The sequence below is a fragment of the Phaeoacremonium minimum genome (assembly GCF_000392275.1).
Source record: "Phaeoacremonium minimum UCRPA7 unplaced genomic scaffold PA7_03_scaffold_290, whole genome shotgun sequence".
Taxonomy (NCBI): domain Eukaryota; kingdom Fungi; phylum Ascomycota; class Sordariomycetes; order Togniniales; family Togniniaceae; genus Phaeoacremonium; species Phaeoacremonium minimum.
Genome location: NW_006921195.1, coordinates 618,311 through 638,515, shown reverse-complemented (window position 1 = coordinate 638,515; position 20,205 = coordinate 618,311). Strand labels below are relative to the sequence as shown.

General features: G+C 53.2%; 4 protein-coding genes across 4 annotated transcripts; 2 read left to right on the top strand and 2 right to left on the bottom strand.

Moving 5' to 3' along the window:
• Positions 1-3,452: 3,452 nt before the first annotated feature.
• Positions 3,453-4,415, top strand: UCRPA7_3759 (putative fam96b-like protein; the record flags this gene model as incomplete). The annotated part of the gene is made up of 2 exons (XM_007916265.1): positions 3,453-3,684; positions 4,027-4,415. The coding sequence occupies 2 exons, from the start codon at positions 3,453-3,455 to the stop codon at positions 4,413-4,415; spliced, it is 621 nt and encodes a 206-aa protein (XP_007914456.1).
• Positions 4,416-7,200: 2,785 nt separating this feature from the next.
• Positions 7,201-10,882, bottom strand: UCRPA7_3758 (putative 116 kda u5 small nuclear ribonucleoprotein component protein; the record flags this gene model as incomplete). Its single annotated transcript, XM_007916198.1, has 5 exons — positions 7,201-7,766; positions 8,274-8,361; positions 8,469-10,612; positions 10,663-10,805; positions 10,863-10,882. 5 exons carry the CDS (start codon positions 10,880-10,882, stop codon positions 7,201-7,203), a joined length of 2,961 nt encoding a protein of 986 aa, XP_007914389.1.
• A 623-nt stretch (positions 10,883-11,505) lies between these two features.
• On the top strand, positions 11,506-12,942 carry UCRPA7_3757 (putative acetyl- acetyltransferase protein; the record flags this gene model as incomplete). Its single annotated transcript, XM_007916345.1, has 4 exons — positions 11,506-11,570; positions 11,663-11,712; positions 11,776-11,851; positions 11,934-12,942. 4 exons carry the CDS (start codon positions 11,506-11,508, stop codon positions 12,940-12,942), a joined length of 1,200 nt encoding a protein of 399 aa, XP_007914536.1.
• A 1,059-nt stretch (positions 12,943-14,001) lies between these two features.
• Positions 14,002-18,360, bottom strand: UCRPA7_3756 (putative histone deacetylase complex protein; the record flags this gene model as incomplete). The annotated part of the gene is made up of 7 exons (XM_007916252.1): positions 14,002-14,541; positions 14,600-16,309; positions 16,374-17,201; positions 17,339-17,475; positions 17,722-17,927; positions 17,989-18,089; positions 18,181-18,360. 7 exons carry the CDS (start codon positions 18,358-18,360, stop codon positions 14,002-14,004), a joined length of 3,702 nt encoding a protein of 1,233 aa, XP_007914443.1.
• Positions 18,361-20,205: the final 1,845 nt, after the last annotated feature.

The window sequence follows — 20,205 nt, the reverse complement described above, 5'->3', positions numbered from 1 at the left end:
GAAAAACGAATGAGGAACTACAAGACAGCGCTAATTAGAAACTAGTGACGGTTGAGCATCTGTGGGTGCAGAGGGCTTGCGTCAGTCTCCGAGAAGAGACCTTTCAATATTATCGCAGGGGAGGTCTATATCACCTTCTTATCCTGGTCTTACACGAATACATGTAAACGCATGTAGCCTGACAAAACTCTCCTGGGTGTTGTGGACGAGCATCACTGTGTAAGAGGCACCGGACATACGCCTCTCAAGCTTGCCAGGTGTCAACTTGGACAGCATTCTTGCCATGACACGCACTCTGGCTGCATATAGCTCTCGGCCGTCACATAGACTACCGATATGGTCTCCCAACCAAGCGCCAGCGCGAGCAATCCACTGACCATGAACTGATTTTGCAAATGGGCAGCACCATGACATAATGTCCGTACCTATAATTGTGTTCGACAGAGAAACAAAATTCTGCTGCTTTACCTGACGCAAAGCATCTCATTCCTATGATGCTGTTTGCGATGGGACCGCTTGCCTTTCTCAGGAAGTCCGACGGCGATGGAAAATTGCCGGAGCGTATCTGTTTTCGGCCCCGGAGCTTCTCCGTACGAGATGGATCTTACGCAATTTCAAAATGAGTATTAAGAGACTTGAGCCTCGGTCGTGGCAGCGTCGCCTTCCCTCCCGGCACGCAACATCGAGCAGTGAAAAGCATTAGACTTGGCTCTGTTGGTCCAGGCGCCTTCAATAACAACAGACATCCAGACTGGTGGCTTTTTCTCGGCAGGCTGCCCGCAGCCAACCAGCACGGACGTCACACTTGTTGGCGCCTGCAATATCTACAGGGTTGCACAGGCATTTTGGAGCCGGTACAAGGGCCCCTGCAGCACCTGGATGCAATTGGTCCTGACCAAGATCCAAACATCAGCCGGCTAGGTAGCCCAAGTTCTAGTGCGCTGTTGCGCTTTCACTTAAGCCAACTCGGGGAGGTGAGAAGTCGACTATGCTCATTGCCAACTTATTCAGCGAGTAAGACATTATTCCAAACAGTGTCACCATCCTTTGTTGGGATCGATACAACTTCATTATCAGGCTGCTTGACCGTCAGATCACATGTAAATCTAATATTCGAGTACGTAAATCCGACCAGACCCGGCTTAAGCCCCTAATATCCTTACAAAGCAAAAATCCCACGATATACCACAGGGATACGGCTATAGGCCACGCACTCTATGAGAAGAAGAAATTGCCAAAAACTAGATCACGAGTTCGCTTTCATCAATCCGCCTTTTCTCCACGGCACAATCGAAGAGAACGGCGCTCGAAGGATTCATTTCCTGTCCCTCACGTTGACCACAAATGCGCTCATCCTTGTGGACTACAGAAATCCATCGCTCGGCTTTCAGGGGTTCCTGGCCCTCTTATAGGCGCCAGGCGCGAACCCTTGGACCAATGTCTATAGGGCCAGCAAGGAAGCCGTGGTTTGGCGTCGACCAGGCTTCTGGTAGGGTTTCTTGTCGCTCATTAAAAGCCAATTCCACTGATACGAACTGACTTGATGGTGAGCAGGGAATAAGACGACATTTAGGATGTGCTTATCTCAATGGAGGGTACAGTAGGTTGCGGGATTGCGGCCGGGTAGAGATAGGGTACGATGAGGCGCCACCAACGCAGTTCTCTGGGGTCAGTGACTGCAAAACTACGGCACAATCGGAACCGTGATGTTGGGCGGCAGCCGGACTGGCCACCAGATCCCAGCAGACAATTGGATGCTACGGAAGCAGAGTGAAATGCTTGAACAATTTGCTGCAGGCCGGCACTTATTTCCGCGTCGGTATGGACGGCCGAACTGTGATGTACCTGGATATCTATCAGCTCATTCGAGGCATTTTGCCGGGTAAACCACGGACCCTGGGTGCCAGAGGCGTGCCCGGTATCCTAGGCCCCTTCCAGAAGCCTTCGCCGAACACGCACGTGTTGGCCGCGAAGTGCAGGGTGCAAAAGAAGCGCGCGGGAAGCTGATAGCAAGGAACCGACCGAGCAAACTGCCACGCATGGCTTCCACGGCGGCTTCTATGCAGGGGTGGTTGCCTCGAGGCTCGCCCAGAGGTGTGGGTGATTTCGGCAGAATTTCCAGTCCCCCTCTGGGCGTGCGCATTACATATTAAACTTGCCCATTTTCTATAATGGCCAATTTCGCTGTGACCTTAACTATCGAAAACTAAACCACGGTAATGGGACCTCTAGGGAAACTTGGTTGCCGACTGACAAGCCAACCCCGACACGAAAAGCTTCTAGAAATTAACAAAGAGCAATTACGATGATGGACTAGGATATACGTCTTGTCGCATGACGCTGATGATCTCACGAGATTAGATGTGGCTTCGATATGGTCCCAAAACGGATTGACTCTCAGCCACGGCCCCGTCAGCCATTCTGAAAGCGGGGAGGGAGTGGATGCAACATGACCGAAAGCATACAGTCTAATGTTTATTACAGTTATACGTACCCAAGCTTTCGATATGAGATGAGCAGGTCTCCAATCTCGTGGGCCCCTCTTCGCCGGTCAGACGATGTCAGGTCGGCAATCCCCCCAGGAGAGACGTTGCGTGTGTTCTTGCGTTGACCCATGCGTCCAGGCGTCGTCTCATCTTGGACTGAGCTTAGTATGCCGTGTGTACGCAGGAGTACCAAGCAAGCAGCCGGGCTGTGCTGCGCATCCCAATCAATCAATTAAGCTTCCCCCAGACCGCCGCACGAGTGTCAAGCCCTACAAGTACAAACAAGCCCGACCCCTGAACACCCACGCAACGCAATCGCAGCTGGCGCAGATCTTGGGCGTCCTAAGATCTGCTACTAGGGCCCTTCTTCATGCGTTACATCCAAAAATATCACTGCTTTGTTAATCCCAATTTTCTTCTCTCGACGAGGACCAGGGCTGATTGTTGCGGATCTCTAAACTGGTCGGCGATGAGCGAATACCGACCCTGTAAAGTGAGAAGCTACAATCATGACCAGTAATGAAAGACATGCTTAATAAGGGCAAATTACATAAGCAAACGGCGTGCTCCGCTAACGTTAATGTTAATTCCCCACCAGCACTAAGACTGTCGCCGATGACGGTCAGCCGCGGGACCATAGGTGGCGGCGTTCAGGCGGTCGAAGAAGAATTTCGGCTTACCTATCCAAGCCAGAACTCCGCAACACGAACTACCTGCCTTCACGATCTTTAGACCAGGCGTTTTTTGGGGGAGGCATCGCATTGATCCCTCATTCACCTGCAGCTTCCGTAGACGACGCAATCTCCATCGAATACGCCTTCCGCTAATCCGCGCGGCCTCCCATAACATTCGCATTAAGCGTCCGGCTCGCTAAGGACAAGCATCCTGCGTGTTTCGTCTATCCTCCGTCCACCCCGCATTACCGCGACATCGTCAACCATCGACAGGAAACAGAATACAGACAAGATGGACAAGCCCCTGGACAACGCAAACCCGACCATTCTCAACGCCAACCAGCTCCCCAGCAGGCGGCACAACAAGTCTGCTACGAAGCCCGGCCCCGAGTCTCGCTACGATGACATTCTGCTCCCGAAACACTCTGATCTGTGGGGCCCCTCCTCCCGGGACGTCTCATCTTGGCCGTCTGATGACGAGAACGAGGACGTGGAGGCTCCGATCGACGAGCAGGAAATCTATGGTGAGCAATCCCCTTCTGCACCCTTGCTACAGCATAGCACTTCAATCATGCCTCACGTCCTCATTTCACGATGTCAACCCCTCAATCTCTCGAGCGTGGCTTCTTGTTTCCGCCGATATTGAGGTGGGAAAGTGCATGTGTTTCAGACTCGGGCACCTTATTTCCACTCAGCCTCACATGGCACATCAGCCCCAGCCATGCATCTCAATGCATTGATCCCCACGCTGAAATGGAATGGCATTTGTTTCGTACCGCCGCCCCCAGGCTCTGAAAGGGCCGATGTCAATGATTCATTCTATTTATGTCATCCCTCAAGGTGATCACACTCCTGACGTCTCACAGATCTCATCTCCACCATCTCAGACCCCGAGCATCCTCACACCCTTGGACAGCTAGCTGTCGTCAACCTGCCCGACATCCACATCTCCCCCTCGCCATCGGCCGGATTCCACGACCCCGACGCCCTCACACAGGTCCTGGTGGAGTGCACGCCGACTATCAATCACTGTTCGCTGGCAACCGTCATCGGCCTGGCTGTGAGGGTCCGCCTGGAGCAGACGTTGCCGCCAAACTACAGGGTGGATGTCCGCATGAAGGACGGCTCCCACGCCCAGGACGACCAGGTCAACAAGCAGCTCGCGGACAAGGAGAGGGTGGCAGCCGCGCTGGAGAACGACACGCTAAGAGGTGTGCTCGACAAGATGCTCGAGACCTGCCAGCAGGCGTGGTAGAGTGTTCGTCACTATTACTACTGCATAGTACATCTCCTGATTGTTCTGTCCACGTCCTGCGCGAATTCGCCGGGATGCCTATCCATGTGCGCAAACCGCTCGTCCCGCCAGATATGTACCGGAACAAGTGCCGTGGGACTTCCGCCGCCGCGCCGTCCGCCGATCCTGCAACCTGCATGTGGCGTGTGCGCCAGTGCAAGAAGCAATGCCAGTAGCGCCGAGGTGCCAGCACGCAAAGGCTAGCAAAAGCATCTGTGTGAGCTCCCTACATGTGCCGGGGAAGCCACTAAAGAAAATGGGCTCTGCTACGAGTCAACTCTTGCAGCGGGGTAGAACCGCCAAGCCAGCCACAGAAGCTCTCGCTTACAATAACCAAGGACCGAAGAGTGAGTGATTGATTGAGTGTCAGAGAAAAGCAGGCAGGCACATGCCACCAGGCTGGACTGGACACCGAGAACTGGATAAGCCCTCTACCGGGGGGTGTGTGCCCCGGGTCGGCTCCAATTCGGCGGGTGGCATTGCGAGGCTGTTTCGAGATGGTTTTACAAACACTATTGTATCTACTTGCTGGAGCCACTTAACTACAGCTTTTGTGGTGGGGTTTAGTTGAGGTTCTACGAGAAATGATATCGACGAGTGTTGGCATCTATCATGGAGGACAGACTGTCTCTGCTTAGTCTCTTGCTCCAACTTGACTTGCCCCATTAGGAAAAGGTATAAGTCGACTCTGTATCCAACCTTCGAATCCCAGTTAGACAATGTCTTAGGCATGCATACACGCATGCATGCAAGCAAGCATGCGTGAGGGATTGAAGTGAGTGTGGAAACGCAACCTTAGATGAATCAATGTTCTACCATGTCTCCAGTCAGGAATGACGCCAACCTCGTGCCTTTCCAGAACTTGTTCCTGATATATCGGAATTGCACAAAGCCTACAAGCCACTCAACCAACCCACAATTCGCTCAACACAAAGTGAAAGTGGATAGTATCCTCCCTGACTTGCCAACTTTCCCACACCTTTCACCTTGGAAACAATACGAGCTGCCCTCACTAAAAGAAACTCCGCTGGCCACGTTGCCAACCTACAACGTTTCCTGGTTTTCGTACCCAGTCCTCCTCCTGCCACCGGGACTTGCCGTGCCCAGGCGTGGACGTATAAGTCAAGCTAACGGCAGGGAGGGGGGGGTCTCCAGTTCCAAGGTAATGAAAGTTTAGTGAGTTAGTAGTCCTCTGCTATAGCTGACAGGTCCACCAACCTCTCTCTACCGACTTTTTGGTCCCCCTCGCTCGGTCTCCTTTTCGAGAAGGATTCGGCAATAGTTCGGTGGGGAAAAGGAGGGTCGGGTCAGTAAATGGAGGTCCCAGCGAGACCCTAGCGAGACCCAGGACCCCTAAAAAAAGAAAGAAAAAAAAGGGAAAAAAAAGAGGAGAGATATAGGTACCTATGTTGGTTGACAGCACTCTGAAGTCTTGACTTTTTCTCTTCCACGTCACCCCGGTCGGGTATTTTATTGCCATGCCCTGCCATTGGAACTGGGGCGCATAGGGGGAAACATAACTAACTGGAGATGATGGATCCCACGGGCAACTAACTGATGGCATTAGTGTCAAAGGGTTGAATGAGAAGAAGAACGGGGGGAAAAAAACAGGTTTGCTGTTACACTTGCGCGACAAAACGGCAAGGCTTGTGGCCGAATCCAGCCAGCCCAGGCACGAAACGGGCTGTGAGGTATCTTGTTTTGGCAGACGAGGTGACAAGTGCCCCTGGAGTGGTACTGGACCCTGATTTTCTGTTTTGTTATTTGTTTACGACGGACCCTGACTCGAGGTGTCGGAAAAAGTGACAGGTCAATGGAATGGAGGGACTGTTGGGAGTTGGGCGTCCCTGACGTTTCTGCGCCTCTTGGTCACATACAAATAGTCTCTTGTCATAATTTGTGACGATGGGGAAGCAATGACAGCTAGCTAGATGAACGAGGGTCCCTTGCGTGTGAGCCGCTGCAGCACGACTCAGGGGCGGCAGCGCCTATGCGTTTCGTTCATGACGCTGTTGTTCTCGCGGGATTCGAGCAATGTCTCTGCATGGATAGAGCCCGGTGTGGAGGGCGCAGACAACATCCAGTCAAGTATGGGTCAAGTCAGATGAGATGATGCTCAACGTGCGGATGCCGGCTCTGCACTTTAGCCTCCTTCTACGTTGCTTCTACCTCTTTGACTTGGTTCTCGAACTGAAAAGGCCGTTATTTAACAGCCCGATTCTTCTAAGTTCTAAGTCTAGATCAGATGGTCTTCGATTTAGAACTCACATAGGTTACTCGCAACGGGGCCATCCGATGTGTAGAACGAGACTGCCAACCGTCAACCGTCAACTGCCGCTATGCTTAGCACGCATCAAGTAAGGGGTCGGAGAATCATGGGTGTCAGCGTAAATGTCTGAATCGAAACCCGAAACATTTCGGGTTTCTCCAATGACATGACTCGCTCCTCTCAGTAGGGACTACGAAAGTGACGAAACACCATGGAGGATTGACAGGAGGATGGAGCAAGGTGTCTAGATGTCTGATCCTCACCAAGGTAGGAAATCACAGGGACAAGTCACAGAGTAGAGTTGAGGTGAAAAGAAATGCCATCCGAAAGAAACCTCTATTTTTAGGTCCATCGTCAAAGGATATCGATACATACAATCAAAACATACATGCATTGAAGATGCCCCTGGCCAACCCTTGCCTACCTAACCCATAAACTCCATTAAACGTCCATCCGTCAGGGCAGGTCTTGTTTGTTTCAAGGCTCGCCCAGGGTCCCGCTCTCCATGAGGCTGTTGTAAAACTCGGGCTCCAGGAACTTGGCGACGCTGACGTCCTCGCTCAGGCCCTTCCTGCGGCGCGTCTTGAGCACAAAGTCGCGCGCCGTGGCCTGGGCGCTGGCGGGCTGGAGGGGCCGGATGACAATCTCCCTGTCGAGCGGGTCGCCGGGCACGATGTTCCAGCGGTCAAAGACGAGGGACAGCATGGCGGCGCCCTGCGTGTTGATGCGGAGGTCCGTCTCGAAGCCGAACGAGTCGATCACGGGGATCAGCCCGTTGACGCGGTAGAGCGGCGTGCCGACGATGGGGCCGTCCGAGAGGACGTGCCCTCGGCGGCGGGCCAGGAAAGTGTACACGGACGACACGGCGTCCTGGGGCCCGGTCATCGATACTGAGTACATGGGCTCCATCAGGCGCGGGGATGCCATGAGGAAGGAGCTGTAGCAGGCGCGCCGGGATGTGGGGATGACTTGACCGCCGCCCCGGAATATCGCTTCCGGGGCCAATGATATGTCGGTGATCTTGAACTTGGTATTGCGTATTGCTGGTGAGAAAATGTTAGCCTCATGATGGGTGACACTAACACCGCTTGCAAGGATTTGGGGAACGTGATGACAAGGGTTGTAGAACGCTGCAAGGGGTTGGGGGAATTGGGAGCAGGGGCCCCAGGCGAGATCCCGTCATTTGAGCGTCCGCGGAATCCGTAAGAACCAATTCTGTTTGGATCATGGATACGGGACTTCCATTGACAGGCTCCAGAATCTTGATGGCTGCATGCAGTGATCGCGGTGGAGCGGGACGACGCAAGACCAGAGATAAAGAAAAGCCCCTGGCTCTGCTTCTCGCTTGTTATCCTCTTGCTGCTTTAAGCAGGTAAGCTGAACCCCAGCAGCCAAGGCGGCTTGCTTCTGTGCGGCACTGAGGTCGCAACGAGGCCACACCGCGCGAGAGGAACTAATGCATCGGCAGAGGAGCAGGAGCGCTACTGACGGTCGCGATCTCCGAGGAAACTTGAAAGGAATAGAAAGCTTTCGCAAAGTGATGCACTTACGTTCTTCACACAGGGGGCCTTCTCTGGTTGCCCAACTAAATCCTTGGCGGATAGACTCTTTGACGGTGTTCAGGAGTTTCTTGTCGACCTGCAAATGGTCAGCTGGCAGGAAAAGGACCGAAAGCACACGCAATGGGCCTGGATGAATCGCTCACCGCCCTAAGGCATCGTGACAATATGAATGATCTGACTTACCTCGCCAGGAAGCGTATCGTCCTGTAGAATATTCGGTCCCATCTCGTCCGGACCGAAGGCCCATATGCTTCGAGCCGCAAGCAAATCCCAGCCGTGCTTTTCTTCAAAAAACTTGGCGGTTTTCCGTATCGGATCTCTTATCCTCACAGCGCCAGACTCAATATCCTGTGCAATGCCGTCTTCCAACGGCTCTGCAACCATGGTAATTCTGTTCTTCTTGTTCGGCGTGATAGCGTAGCATTTGGTCGCGGACTGCTCAACAACAGTCTCACAGAATCGCGTGACAGGGTCGGAGACCTTGATCTCCATATCTGCGTATAATCTTCGCAGATCATGGAGAACACAATCCATATAGAGCTCGCCAGTGCCCAGGATGATATGCTCCCCAGACTCTTCAACCTTGGTGGTGATCAGAGGATAGCTCTTGTTGATTTTCCGGATACCATCCAGCATCTTGGGGAGTTCTGAGGGGTTGATGGGCTCGACTGCAACTTTTAGAACAGATTCTGTGAAATGCATGATTGGCTTGAAGATGTACGCATCTTCATCATCTTCGAACCGTTTGTCCACGATAGTAGCTGTCTTAACAATCGAGTTGTCAATACCTCCAAGTAACACCCAGTTACCTGCAGGAACGCCGTCTGTAGGGATGTTGTATCTTGTTTCCGCGATCCAGACGTCTGATATCCTGGCCATGGCCATATCTTCCTCGTCGTCTATTGAGTATCCTTCGCCGAGAACTCGCACCTCGGTGCCTGGGCGGGCAATACCGCTTAGCACGCGGCCAAAGGTATAAAAGCTCTTTGCATCGGGGGCATTGAACAGCTTTGTCGCATGAATTACCAACGGTCCGTTCTGATCGCAGGCCTTAATGGACTCGGCAACCTTTGTGTCTAAAGGGCCAGTAAAATGCTGTTGTAGCATCTTCTCAGCAGCTTCAACCGGAGAAGGGACATGCTGAACCACCATATCGACAAATGCGGTCGAAGGTCCGAAGAACTGCTCGCATACAAGCTTCAAGATGACCTTGGCGTCCATCTTATACTGTGAAGGCTTTAACGAAATGCCTAGTGATTCGAGTGTGTCTTTGAGATCTTCTGGGCTCTCGCTGATAGTATGGGAGTAGAGCTTGTAGATAGGCTCCATCACGAAGTTGACGAACGAGCGCTTTGCGCGCTCCTCAATCGGTTTCCTTGTGAATGAGCGTTTTTTGGGGTTGTAGTAGATGTCACCCCACAAGCGACGGGAAAACTCTTCGATGTTGACGCCTCCAAAACTGTCCGAGTACATCTTTGCAAAGGATTGTAGTGTGAAGCACCATCCCATGTCTGTGCATGCGAAAAGAACATTGCCCTTTTCTGGGCTCAACCGCCTCTCTTCACCCTTGCCGGGAATGGTATTTTCGATGATTGTGTTGACTTCCTCAATGACATGTTTCAGCTTGAAATAAGCATCGCTTGGGGGTAGTTTCAGCTCCAAGATCAGCCGATCCATCTTGTTGACAATGAGGGTCAATGGGATATTTTCTAGAACGGCATGTTTGATGATCTGCTCAGTGTTCACCTGGACGCCCTCGACCACATCGACCACGAGACAGACGCCGTCAACAAGCCTAAGGGCAGATGCGACCTCATCAACAAAATTGACGTGGCCAGGGGTATCGATGATGTTCACCAGGTGAGATTTGCCCTTGGTGCCCTGCAGAACCAGACTCATTGGCGCCGCCTTTACTGAAAGCCCTCGTTCCCTCTCCAGGACGTGTACATCGGTGTACCTGAGCTGCTCGTCGCGATTCTTGCCTGTGCGCTTCTCGAGTCTGTCCGTGATGTCGTGTGTCTCCAGGACAAGCATGTCCATAAACGCTGTCTTTCCATGGTGGAGATGTCCAGCTAGCGCGACATTTCGTATTTGCTCGGGGAAGTTCATGAGGTCTGTCATGAAGTTGCGATCGAAGAACACCGGGGGTAGGTCTGCTTCCTCGACGGTGAACTTCTTCTGCTCGACGGGAGCGATGATGGGTTCGGAGAGGGGCTGCGCATCTTCCTCCTGCACCATCGTCTCGACGCCCTCTCCGTACACCTGCTCAGCCGTGGGGTAGTATTGCTTGTCCTCGTGGAGCACGATCGCATTTGACGGTCCATCATCTGGCAGAAGTTAGCTCATATGGCAGTCTTGAAACCCATGGCAAACAAACCATCTATCTCCATGAGCTCCTGGCCTCGGCCCTCGGGAGCCTCCTCGGGATACTCGTCATCGTAGACGTAGTTTCCCGCATCAATGCCATGTTCGGACTCTTCCTCTGATGCTTCGGGCTCCTCGCCAATAAAATTACCGAACCTGAAGAGATGGATGTCAGTAAACAGCGAGCAAATGCTTGGGGGAGAGATTTCTTACTCATCATAGAGGTCATCCATGGCTGTAGATGCTTGTGCGACTCGGGGATAGCTGCTTGTTTTCTTGCGGCGGAGGCAAGCAAGCAGGCAGTTGAGATGGCAGCAAAAGACGTCAATTCGCGACTGGACTGGAGCTTGATGTCCAGCCTCGTGGAAAATAAATTTCATGTGCCACACTTTGGACGCCACAATTCGATTCGAGTTCTGGCTGGAGTTCCGTAGTGGGGTCGGCATCAGCGCAAGCCAATGGCAACGGGGGGGCTAGCAACTTGGAAGCTATTAGCGCAAGGCCCCTGCAGCAGCTGCACTACAGCATACTATGCAGTACAGCAGCCGTGTCTCCCCTCCAAAATGCCCCTCCTTTCCAGGGCCAGCACAGCACAGCACAGCACAGCACGCCCAACCGCCAAGCTGGCTCACCGCTCCGAATCGGAATCGTGGGGCAGGCAGATCCCTAGAGCTCTTTTGACTGCCCGCCAGAAACTCCTCAACAAAGATTTCTGTCCGTGTGTGCTGTGTGTCGTGTCGGGTCGATTATTAAACACAACTTCATAAAAGGGATCTTCTCTGAGTCTTCTTAACAGGTGCCTTGTTATTCTGTCCTTGAACAACACCTACGAATCCCCCTCTCTCACACACACAAGATGTCTAACCTTCCTCCCGTCTACATCGCCGCCGTGGCCAGAACCCCTGTGGGCTCCTTCTTGGGGTGCGTTCTACTGAAAAGGGGGTTGAAGAAACTCCTGCATAAAGCCTCACACAACAGCAGCAACATATATGCTGACTTGAAGTTCTCTACAGGCAACTGTCCAGTCTCAGTGCTACTCAGCTGGGTGCCCATGCCATCAAGTGTAGGTAGCCCTCAAGAGTCTGCCCCTCTTCTCTCTCACACGAGCTGACGAGTCCTTCTCCAGCTGCCGTTGAGCGCGTGCCCCAGATCAAGCCCGAAGATGTCGAGGAAGTCTTCTTCGGTAACGTCCTCTCAGCCAAGTAAGCGGCCCAATTGGTCCCCTGATCGACCTCTGCGAGCGATTTTGTCTCTTGTCTCTAACAACACCTCTCCTCTCTCCAGCCTCGGTCAGGCCCCTGCCCGCCAATGCGCGATAAACGCCGGCCTCTCCAACTCGACGGTCTGCACGACGGTCAACAAGGTGTGCGCCTCGGGCATGAAGGCCATCATCCTCGGCGCCCAGACCATCATCACCGGTAACGCCTCCATCGTCGTCGCCGGCGGCACCGAGTCCATGTCCAACACCCCCCACTACCTGCCCAGCCTGCGCAACGGCGCCAAGTACGGCGACCAGACTCTCGTCGACGGCGTGCAGAAGGACGGCCTGCGTGATGCCTACGGCAAGCAGGAGCTCATGGGCATGCAGGGCGAGCTGTGCTCCCAGGACCACGAGCTCACCCGCGAGCTGCAGGACGAGTACGCCATCAAGACCTACCAGCGGGCCCAGGCCGCCACCGAGGCTGGCGTCTTCGCCGAGATTGCCCCCATCGAGGTCAGCGGCGGCCGTGGCAAGCCCGCCGTCAAGATCACCAAGGACGAGGAGGCCAGCAAGCTCAACATTGACAAGCTCAAGACCGTCCGCCCCGCCTTCATCCCCAACGGCGGCACCGTCACCGCCGCCAACGCCGCGCCCCTCAACGACGGCGCCGCGGCCGTCGTGCTCGTCTCCGAGGCCAAGCTCAAGGAGCTGGGCATCACGCCCATCGCCAAGATCCTCGGCTGGGGCGACGCGGCGCGCGAGCCCGAGCGCTTCACCACCGCGCCCGCGCTGGCCATCCCCAAGGCCATCAAGCACGCCGGCCTGACCGACAAGGACGTCGACTACTACGAGATCAACGAGGCCTTCTCCGTCGTCGCCCTCGCCAACATCAAGCTGCTGAGCCTCGACCCGGAGCGCGTCAACGTCTTTGGCGGCTCCGTCGCCATCGGCCACCCCCTCGGCTGCTCCGGCGCCCGCATCGTCACCACCCTCACCACCGTCCTGCGCGAGAAGAAGGCCAAGATCGGCTGCGCGGGCATCTGCAACGGCGGCGGCGGCGCCTCCGCCCTCGTCATCGAGAACCTGCAGTGAGTAGTCGCGCGTCCTCGTTAGATCTAGCCTTTTGTCTTTGAACAACCCCCTTTTGCTCCCTTGTCTCTATATAGATGGGGAGTCTGTTGCTTGCCGCATCGAAGAAATCGCGTTCGCATATATAGGGCGTTTCTCGCCATCCCACGTGTCATGTGCGTGTGATGGTGGTTGGAAAAGGGGGGTAGGCCAAAATTGGCAATAATAATTCAGATGATGCGTGTTCTAATACAAAAGTCTTGTCACTTCGTCTAGACCTCCGGCGCTCGGGCGAGCTGCTAGCAAGTCGTATCTTTAATATAAACCACTACGAATTCAAATTAAGGTTCAATCCGAGAGAGCACCAGCTTTGCTAGGCCTGAATAACAAGGAGAGTGAGTTCTCGTGGATTATCAAGTACATGATGGCGAACACTTTCAAGGTATGGGCCTAACATACTGATTCACATTGCGTATCTGAAGGCATAATCACATATCACGTCACATAATCATCCAGGATAGGGAGCAGGGCCATTGGTGAAACCAGGTATCTATTAACGATCATAATGTACACTCAAGGAATTTTTGTGTGATATGGTGATCATCCCTCAACGCCACCTCGAAAGCCAGAGACCATTTCTTCATGTGTGAGCATAAAAAGCAAAGCAGGGTGAATTGGGGAAAACCGAGATCATGTGTGTGTATGTGTGTGTGTCCTGAAACAACAGCCTCGAGGGGTTTCACTGGCTAAGTTCCAGAGATAGCCAGCTACTTCTCCTCGATACCGTCGAGATGGACGACGCTGAAGACAGTGTAGTTGGGGGAAAGAAAGTTGAAAACGCCGGTAAAGATCCTGGGATGCCGCATATCGAAGGTCGTAGGACATCGATAAAACGTGGAACATCCGAGCCTAGCCAGGTCGCCTCCTCGCATACAGAAGCGGGGGACAACGCAGCAGACCGTGGAATTGGGGGGAAATAAAGCAACAAAACGCCGGGGAAATCCTTTAGATGCCGCATATCGGAGGTAGCAGGACATCAATAAAACGTGGACATCGAGGTCCAGCCGAGATCACCACTAAGGGCTACTCGTTGCCAACTGCCAAATCACCGTGGGCGGGAGTGACTGCATCCTCCTTCCACTTCTGATAGCCCTCGTTGGCCTTCTGCACCTCTTCCTGGCTGAGATCCTTCATCCAGGCGTTGTTCATGATCATCTTCTCGTAGAAGCGCTGGTTGCGCGCATCCGTGAGCGTCTTCTGGCGCTCCTCATGCTTGGCGCGCTCCTCCTCGGTGCTGGCCGCGATGTTGTAGATGAAGTAATTAGAGGTGCCCTTCTCATAGATGATCTTGGATGTGTTAAGACAGATCTTCAGAATGAGACCCTCATTGAAGGAGAGCGGTTTGGGCGCGAAACCACTGTCGGACTCAGCATCATTTGCAGGAAGATTGCGCGCGAGCACAACCTTCTGCAGTCGAGAACGGTTGATGCCCTCGGTGGGCTCAGCGCGCGTCCAGGAGGAGATGTAGTATTGCCAACGCTCGCGCAGCTCCATCTCGTCCATGTGGAACGTCGTATCATCTCTCTGAAGCCAACGCACAGTAGCCTCGGCCTTTGCGGGGAACTAAAGTCATGTCAGCAAAGCCACATATCAAACAATGCAAATGGTAGTTGGAGCTTACCCAGCAGATGACAAACATCTCTCCATCCTTGATGCACTTCTCCGCATACTTGCGCGCACTAATCTCGGTCTGATAGCTGGTCTCCTCGGATTGACGGCTGGTCAGATATTGCTGAATCAGGTCAGGGGTCTTCTCCTTAGAATCGTTGTTGTTGCAGATGAGCGAGAGGCGGCAAAGAGTCTTCAGAAGGTCCTGAATGGTGTACAGAGTCCAGCCGTTCTTCAGATAGTAATGTCGAAGAACATCTTGGTAGCGGTTCTCGTCGATCTCGCCAACAATGTAGTCCTCAATCAGTTCAGCAGTACGAGACCAGTAGGTCGATGCGTCGCAACCCTCGAAGAACTTGATGTCATCATGGACGAGTCCCAGCAGTTTCGCGGGCTTGTCAGCGCTCTCTCGGCTGATCTCGGCTGCGACGCTATCCGTGTTCTCCTTGACTTCCTTCAATCGCTTGTAGAGGGTCTGGAAGACACTGAAGAAGACATAGATTGTCTGGTTGCAAAAGAAATTGTACCAAGGACGACGGAAGAATCCATCAGCCTTGAGCTCTCCGTCCTCATCAATCAATGGATTTTGTCCAGTAACAACAGTTGGCATAGGGACGGTAGAGAGCCAGCGATCGTTGGAGACCTCGGGAACAGAGTTGTCCTCTGGAGCATCGGGCATGTCCTCTTCATTAGCTGAGGTCACATCAGGAGTGGTCTCCTTGCTGCCAGAGGCGGCGCTATCCTCCTTCTGGTGGCGAGGTCGGCTTCCATTGCGGCCCGGATCGAGAACACCTCGAAGCAGGTCGGACTTTTTGGCATTGCGGCGCGAAGTACGTCCGTTCGTCAACTCAGCTGGTGGAGCATCGTCGGCTTCATCATCACCAGACTCTCGGTCGATGTCGCCAAGCTTGTGATGGACCTTGTCATCAGGTAGGTCAAAGAATTGGGGAATGAACGTCTCGAAGAACTCGATGATGCGCTCCTTTTCGGACGCGCCGTGCTGGCCGCTGTTCATTGCGTACAAGATCATGAAGCGCAAGAGATCCAAGATGATGTCTTGATCATCGAATTTGTACTGGAACTGGAAACGGGGGACTCGAGCGTTGCCCTTGACATATCGAGCACGACGCTGCTCCTCGTGCTTCGTCTTGATAACGTCGACCAGGTGCTTGGCAGAAAGATTTCGCTTATCGTTCTGCTTGACTTGGATGCCCATGTGATCAAGACTCTTGAGGTACATAGCCTCCGTCTGGGACTGCCAGACCTTCTCCCACTCCCGCTGTGTGAAGCGCCACTCTTCATCTTTTTGCTTCAAGCGAGCCAAAACAATGGGAACCACTGAAAAGGGATGAACGAACATGTCGTTGACAACTTGGATGCCATTCTCAGCTCCGTAGACTTTCTTGAGAACACGCTTATAGATGGACGAGCTCTGTCCACCAAGACCAGGGGGCATACGGAAATGCTCACGCTCAGCCGGGCTGAGCGTGAGCATCTGCTGGGCAATAGGTTCCAGCAACTGGATGCACTTCTGGTTGGCCTCAATGTAGAAATCATAATCATGGCGCTCTTCCTCGATTCGATGCAAGCCTTCCTCGAATCCGTTCTTACGATGAGCGACAAAGCCCGAATCTTCAGAGGCCCAGGTGGGGTGGGATGCCCACTCATCATTCAACACTGAATTGCAAAGCTCGTCACGACCACTGCAAGGCTTGAGGCGCTCCTGAAAAAAAAGTTTCATCAGCAACGAAGGAGAGGAATATGTCAACCGAGTTTTTAAAACTTACACGCTTGGGCAGAAGACGGTAGCTGGGACCGTAGCCACGGCAGTTGCTGAGGGAGACTCGGCCCGTTGGTGGCTCAGGGCGGTTCTCGATAGTCTCATCCATTCCGTTCCACTTGATCAAGTGCTTCAAGTAGTTGAACAACTCATGATGCCCGCCGATGAACTGAGAAGCTTTGTGGATGAACACGTTCTTATCGACCAAATCCTGAGAAAACAGATTGCAGAGCTTCATGAACTCGGTGGTCGCGGTCTTGTTGTTAAGGAACTTCTTGACTTTATCGAAGAAGTTGAAATCTTCCGGGAGCGCGACTGATTCGGCGTTCGGAGCCAACGGCTCAGGCAAGACCGGAGTGAGACTGGGCTCGACGCCGGCTATATCTACCGCGCCGGCCTTCGCATGAGTGGTCTTGATTCTCTTGTTGCTATTCGGGGGCGGGGCACCGCGGACAGCTGAGATCGATGCCTCAGCAGTAGCGGTAGCAGGAGCAGGGGCCTGCTTGTCGTTGCGCGGTCGCTTCTTGGTCTCCTTGCCGGCAGTGGCAGGAGGCGCGAAGTTACCCACGGGAGGCATCTTCGGGCCGTCCCTAGCAGCTTGATTGGTTTGGTTGGAGTTGTTCATGGTGAGATCTTCAGAAGGTCGAGCTCCGCCTCGAGCTGATGCTGCAGACTCGGGGAGAAATTGCTTGAAATCCTCCAGAAGGTCGGGCGCGCTGTTAAAGAGAGTAGTCACTTGAGCATAAACCTCTTGAATAGGTTTCTGCTCTCGCTGATAGGTCTGGAGGATCTCCAGGAAGTTTTTGTAGATCTCTGGCTTGTCCTGGAATCGGTTCTGAGAAAAGTTAGCTGGTTGTAAAATAAATAATCAAGTAAAAAGAAATGATAGGAAGGGGGGAGGGAAAAGGGTGGAGGATAGAAAAGAAGACAATGGGACAATAGGACAATGGGCGCGAACAATAGCTGGCTTACCTTGATTTTGTTGACATAGCTTATAGCGTGGTTAAACTCAACTGGGCCGCGTTTTTCTAAATTTGCTTGCTGTTGTGCAGCACCGTTGAGAACTGCTGAGGCAGCCGCCGGAGTTGGTGTGTGTGCGTTACGCGGAGCTGGAGGGTGAGGTCCAACTGAGTTGTTCGAAGCGTGAGGCGCCCCACGTTGTTGATGGACGGGACTGTGATTCTCAAACGGCGCACCTTGGCCTCCTGCCTGACCGAACACACCAGGGCCGTTCTGTGCTGGTGCACTAAATTGCGCCTCCGGGCTCTCGACACTATGTTGCACAGCTGCCTGCCAATTCCCAGATCGAGGTTGATCTCCAAATCTCGGACCCGACCCTGAGGTGGACGACGGACCATCCAGTTGAATCCCTCGACCGGCTTGGCCGATAGAGTGAATCGTCGAGCCAGAAGGAGTGGTGACTCGAATGCTGTTCGGGTTGTCTTCTAGACCACATTCAATTCTATATCCAGGTGGTAGAAACGTATTGAACCCCTGGATAAGGTTTGGGTGTCCCGCGAACAGCTCAGAGACGCGACTAATCACACCAGGAGTATCGATACTATGACACAGTCAGTTCCCAAGCGAACCTGATCGTCCAAATTACGGCAGTAGCGGCTTACGTCTGGCTCTTGAAATCTTTCATAATGTCGAGGAATCGGTTATAGACATCTGGTTGCTCCGAGAATTGCACTTTGACTTGGTCAAGATAGCTCAGCGCGTCCTGTTTAAGATCGCAATCAGCTTGGTTCACAATTATTTTCTTCCACAGCCTGTCTCGCTGGATGTGTCTAGCGGTCAGAGGGTAGACTCACATTCAGGATGGGTTGTTGCCCTTGAGCAAGTCCACCCTGTGCAGGTATGACATGAGCTCCAGCCATGCCACTGTTGAAAGGACCCGTGCCACGAGGACCATCTTGCATCAGAGGCCCGCCAAAGACAGCTTGGGGAGCCGATGTGGGTGCCATGGAGCTGTGTGGCATCGACGCGAACATCTGATTTGCCGCGGATGCGCCGTTCTGACCACCGTGTGTCATCTGTCTGCCCGTCTCACTATGGATTGATGTGCCGAAAGCCCCTCCCGGACCAGCAGGGGCGCCCAGAGGAACAGGAGCCGCCGATCCGCCGTGGTTTGCGAGGAGCCCGCCAGGGCTGATAGCACCAGGAACTCGACTTGCGACGGGCTGATGTATGGGGAGTGACCCGGCGCTGCTGTGGTGCGGCGCGCCAGGCTGGTAGGCATCGCGATGCTGCCTGTCGTTTCGTTCGCGCTCTCGCTCGCGACGATCCATCTCGTCTTGCTCTCGAAGAGCTCGAAGGCGTTGTTCGTCCATTTTGTGGTCGCGCTCGACGGCCCGCAACTCCTTTGGAGCGAGGCGTGGATTTTAACTTCGAGGGAGCTCAAGAGGTCTAAAAAGTCATCAGAAAAAGTTTTTCTCGAGGTCGAGGAATTTAGACAAAGCGCAGAAGAAGCGGGTCAGGAGGGACGGGGCGGGCTTGACTGCGGCTGAAGCTTCACGATGGCTGCCCAGAGGGTGACGTTGTGGGCTCAGGAGAGGTCGAGCAGGGGCGCGCGAAAGAAAGCAACAGGAGAGCTCACCAATGTCAAGGGCATCAAACGGGCATTCACTAGCATGCAGGAGTCGAGCCTTGGATCAAAAGAAACATGATCTGGTGCATGCATGCATGCAGTGGGCATTCAAGGTGAAGAGCGGCTGGTCACAAAGAACAAGCCTTTGGTTGAAGAGGAGGGAAAGGAAAGCAGTGCCAGTTACGGAGCATGATGCGGCCAGGATTCTTCTGCCGAAGCTGGGCCAACCCAGCCAGTCCAGCGCCAGCGCCAGCGACAGCGCCAGCCAGCTGAGCTCACGTGGAGATATGATAAGGGCCAGCCAATAGTTGTCTAACAGATCTGCTCTATATTGATGTGGGTTACGCTGGGAATATATCCTGGGCTGTGTTAGTGTAGGATGAGAGACTAACAAGGGGCTGGGACTAGCAATTACGTCGGGGCTCGCTGGCTCTGATGACAGAGTTGCCTGCCGGAAGCCAATGGTCCTAATACGGATCGGGACGTACTCGGATGATACTCTTGCAGAGAGGCAAACACACAGACACACGTGTATATCTGAATGGAAAGAGCTGAAGAGAGACGCTTGAGAAACTTTAAACAATCATTTTCGATAAAACGGTATAAGGCTGCATACACGGCAGTGTTCGTTACAATTTTTTATTTGGTAGACTAAGAGCATACATGGCCGTATTTGTGACGTTCCTTTTTTGCGTGGACTATGCGTATACATGGCCGTATTCGTGACATTTCTTACCAGAGTAACAGCGTGGATGGCCGTGATTGTTACGTTTCTTACTAAATTCACAGAACCTTAGGTACGGTACTGCCATCCCCGAGCTCATCCCTCTAAGCTTAATACTTATAGAGCAAAGAGGTTTGCACAAGAACGCCTCCCCTAGAGCTGCTCGCTAGGAGCATAAATCATCCTTATTCAATAAAAGACATATAAACAATGACCAAGGACTTTCTGAGACCGGCTACTAACCATTGCTATTGAATCTTCAAGTAGAGCCACAACCAAAACCTACTCAGGCAGGATGGCGGATTGCAAGCAGCAGTCCTCGTGTCTAGGGCCTCTCCGAAAGTAATATCGCTCTCCTAAGTCCTCTGATACATCATGTGAATTGGCGGAGGTCCTGATTTTCGTTTACACGCGCAAGCAAGTGCCTCCGTCTCTTCTACACTTCACTTAAAGCTTATTAGGAATCGATAAATAGCCAAACAACAGACTCGTAGCTGAGCGCTCCCCCACCAGCCCACTTGGTAG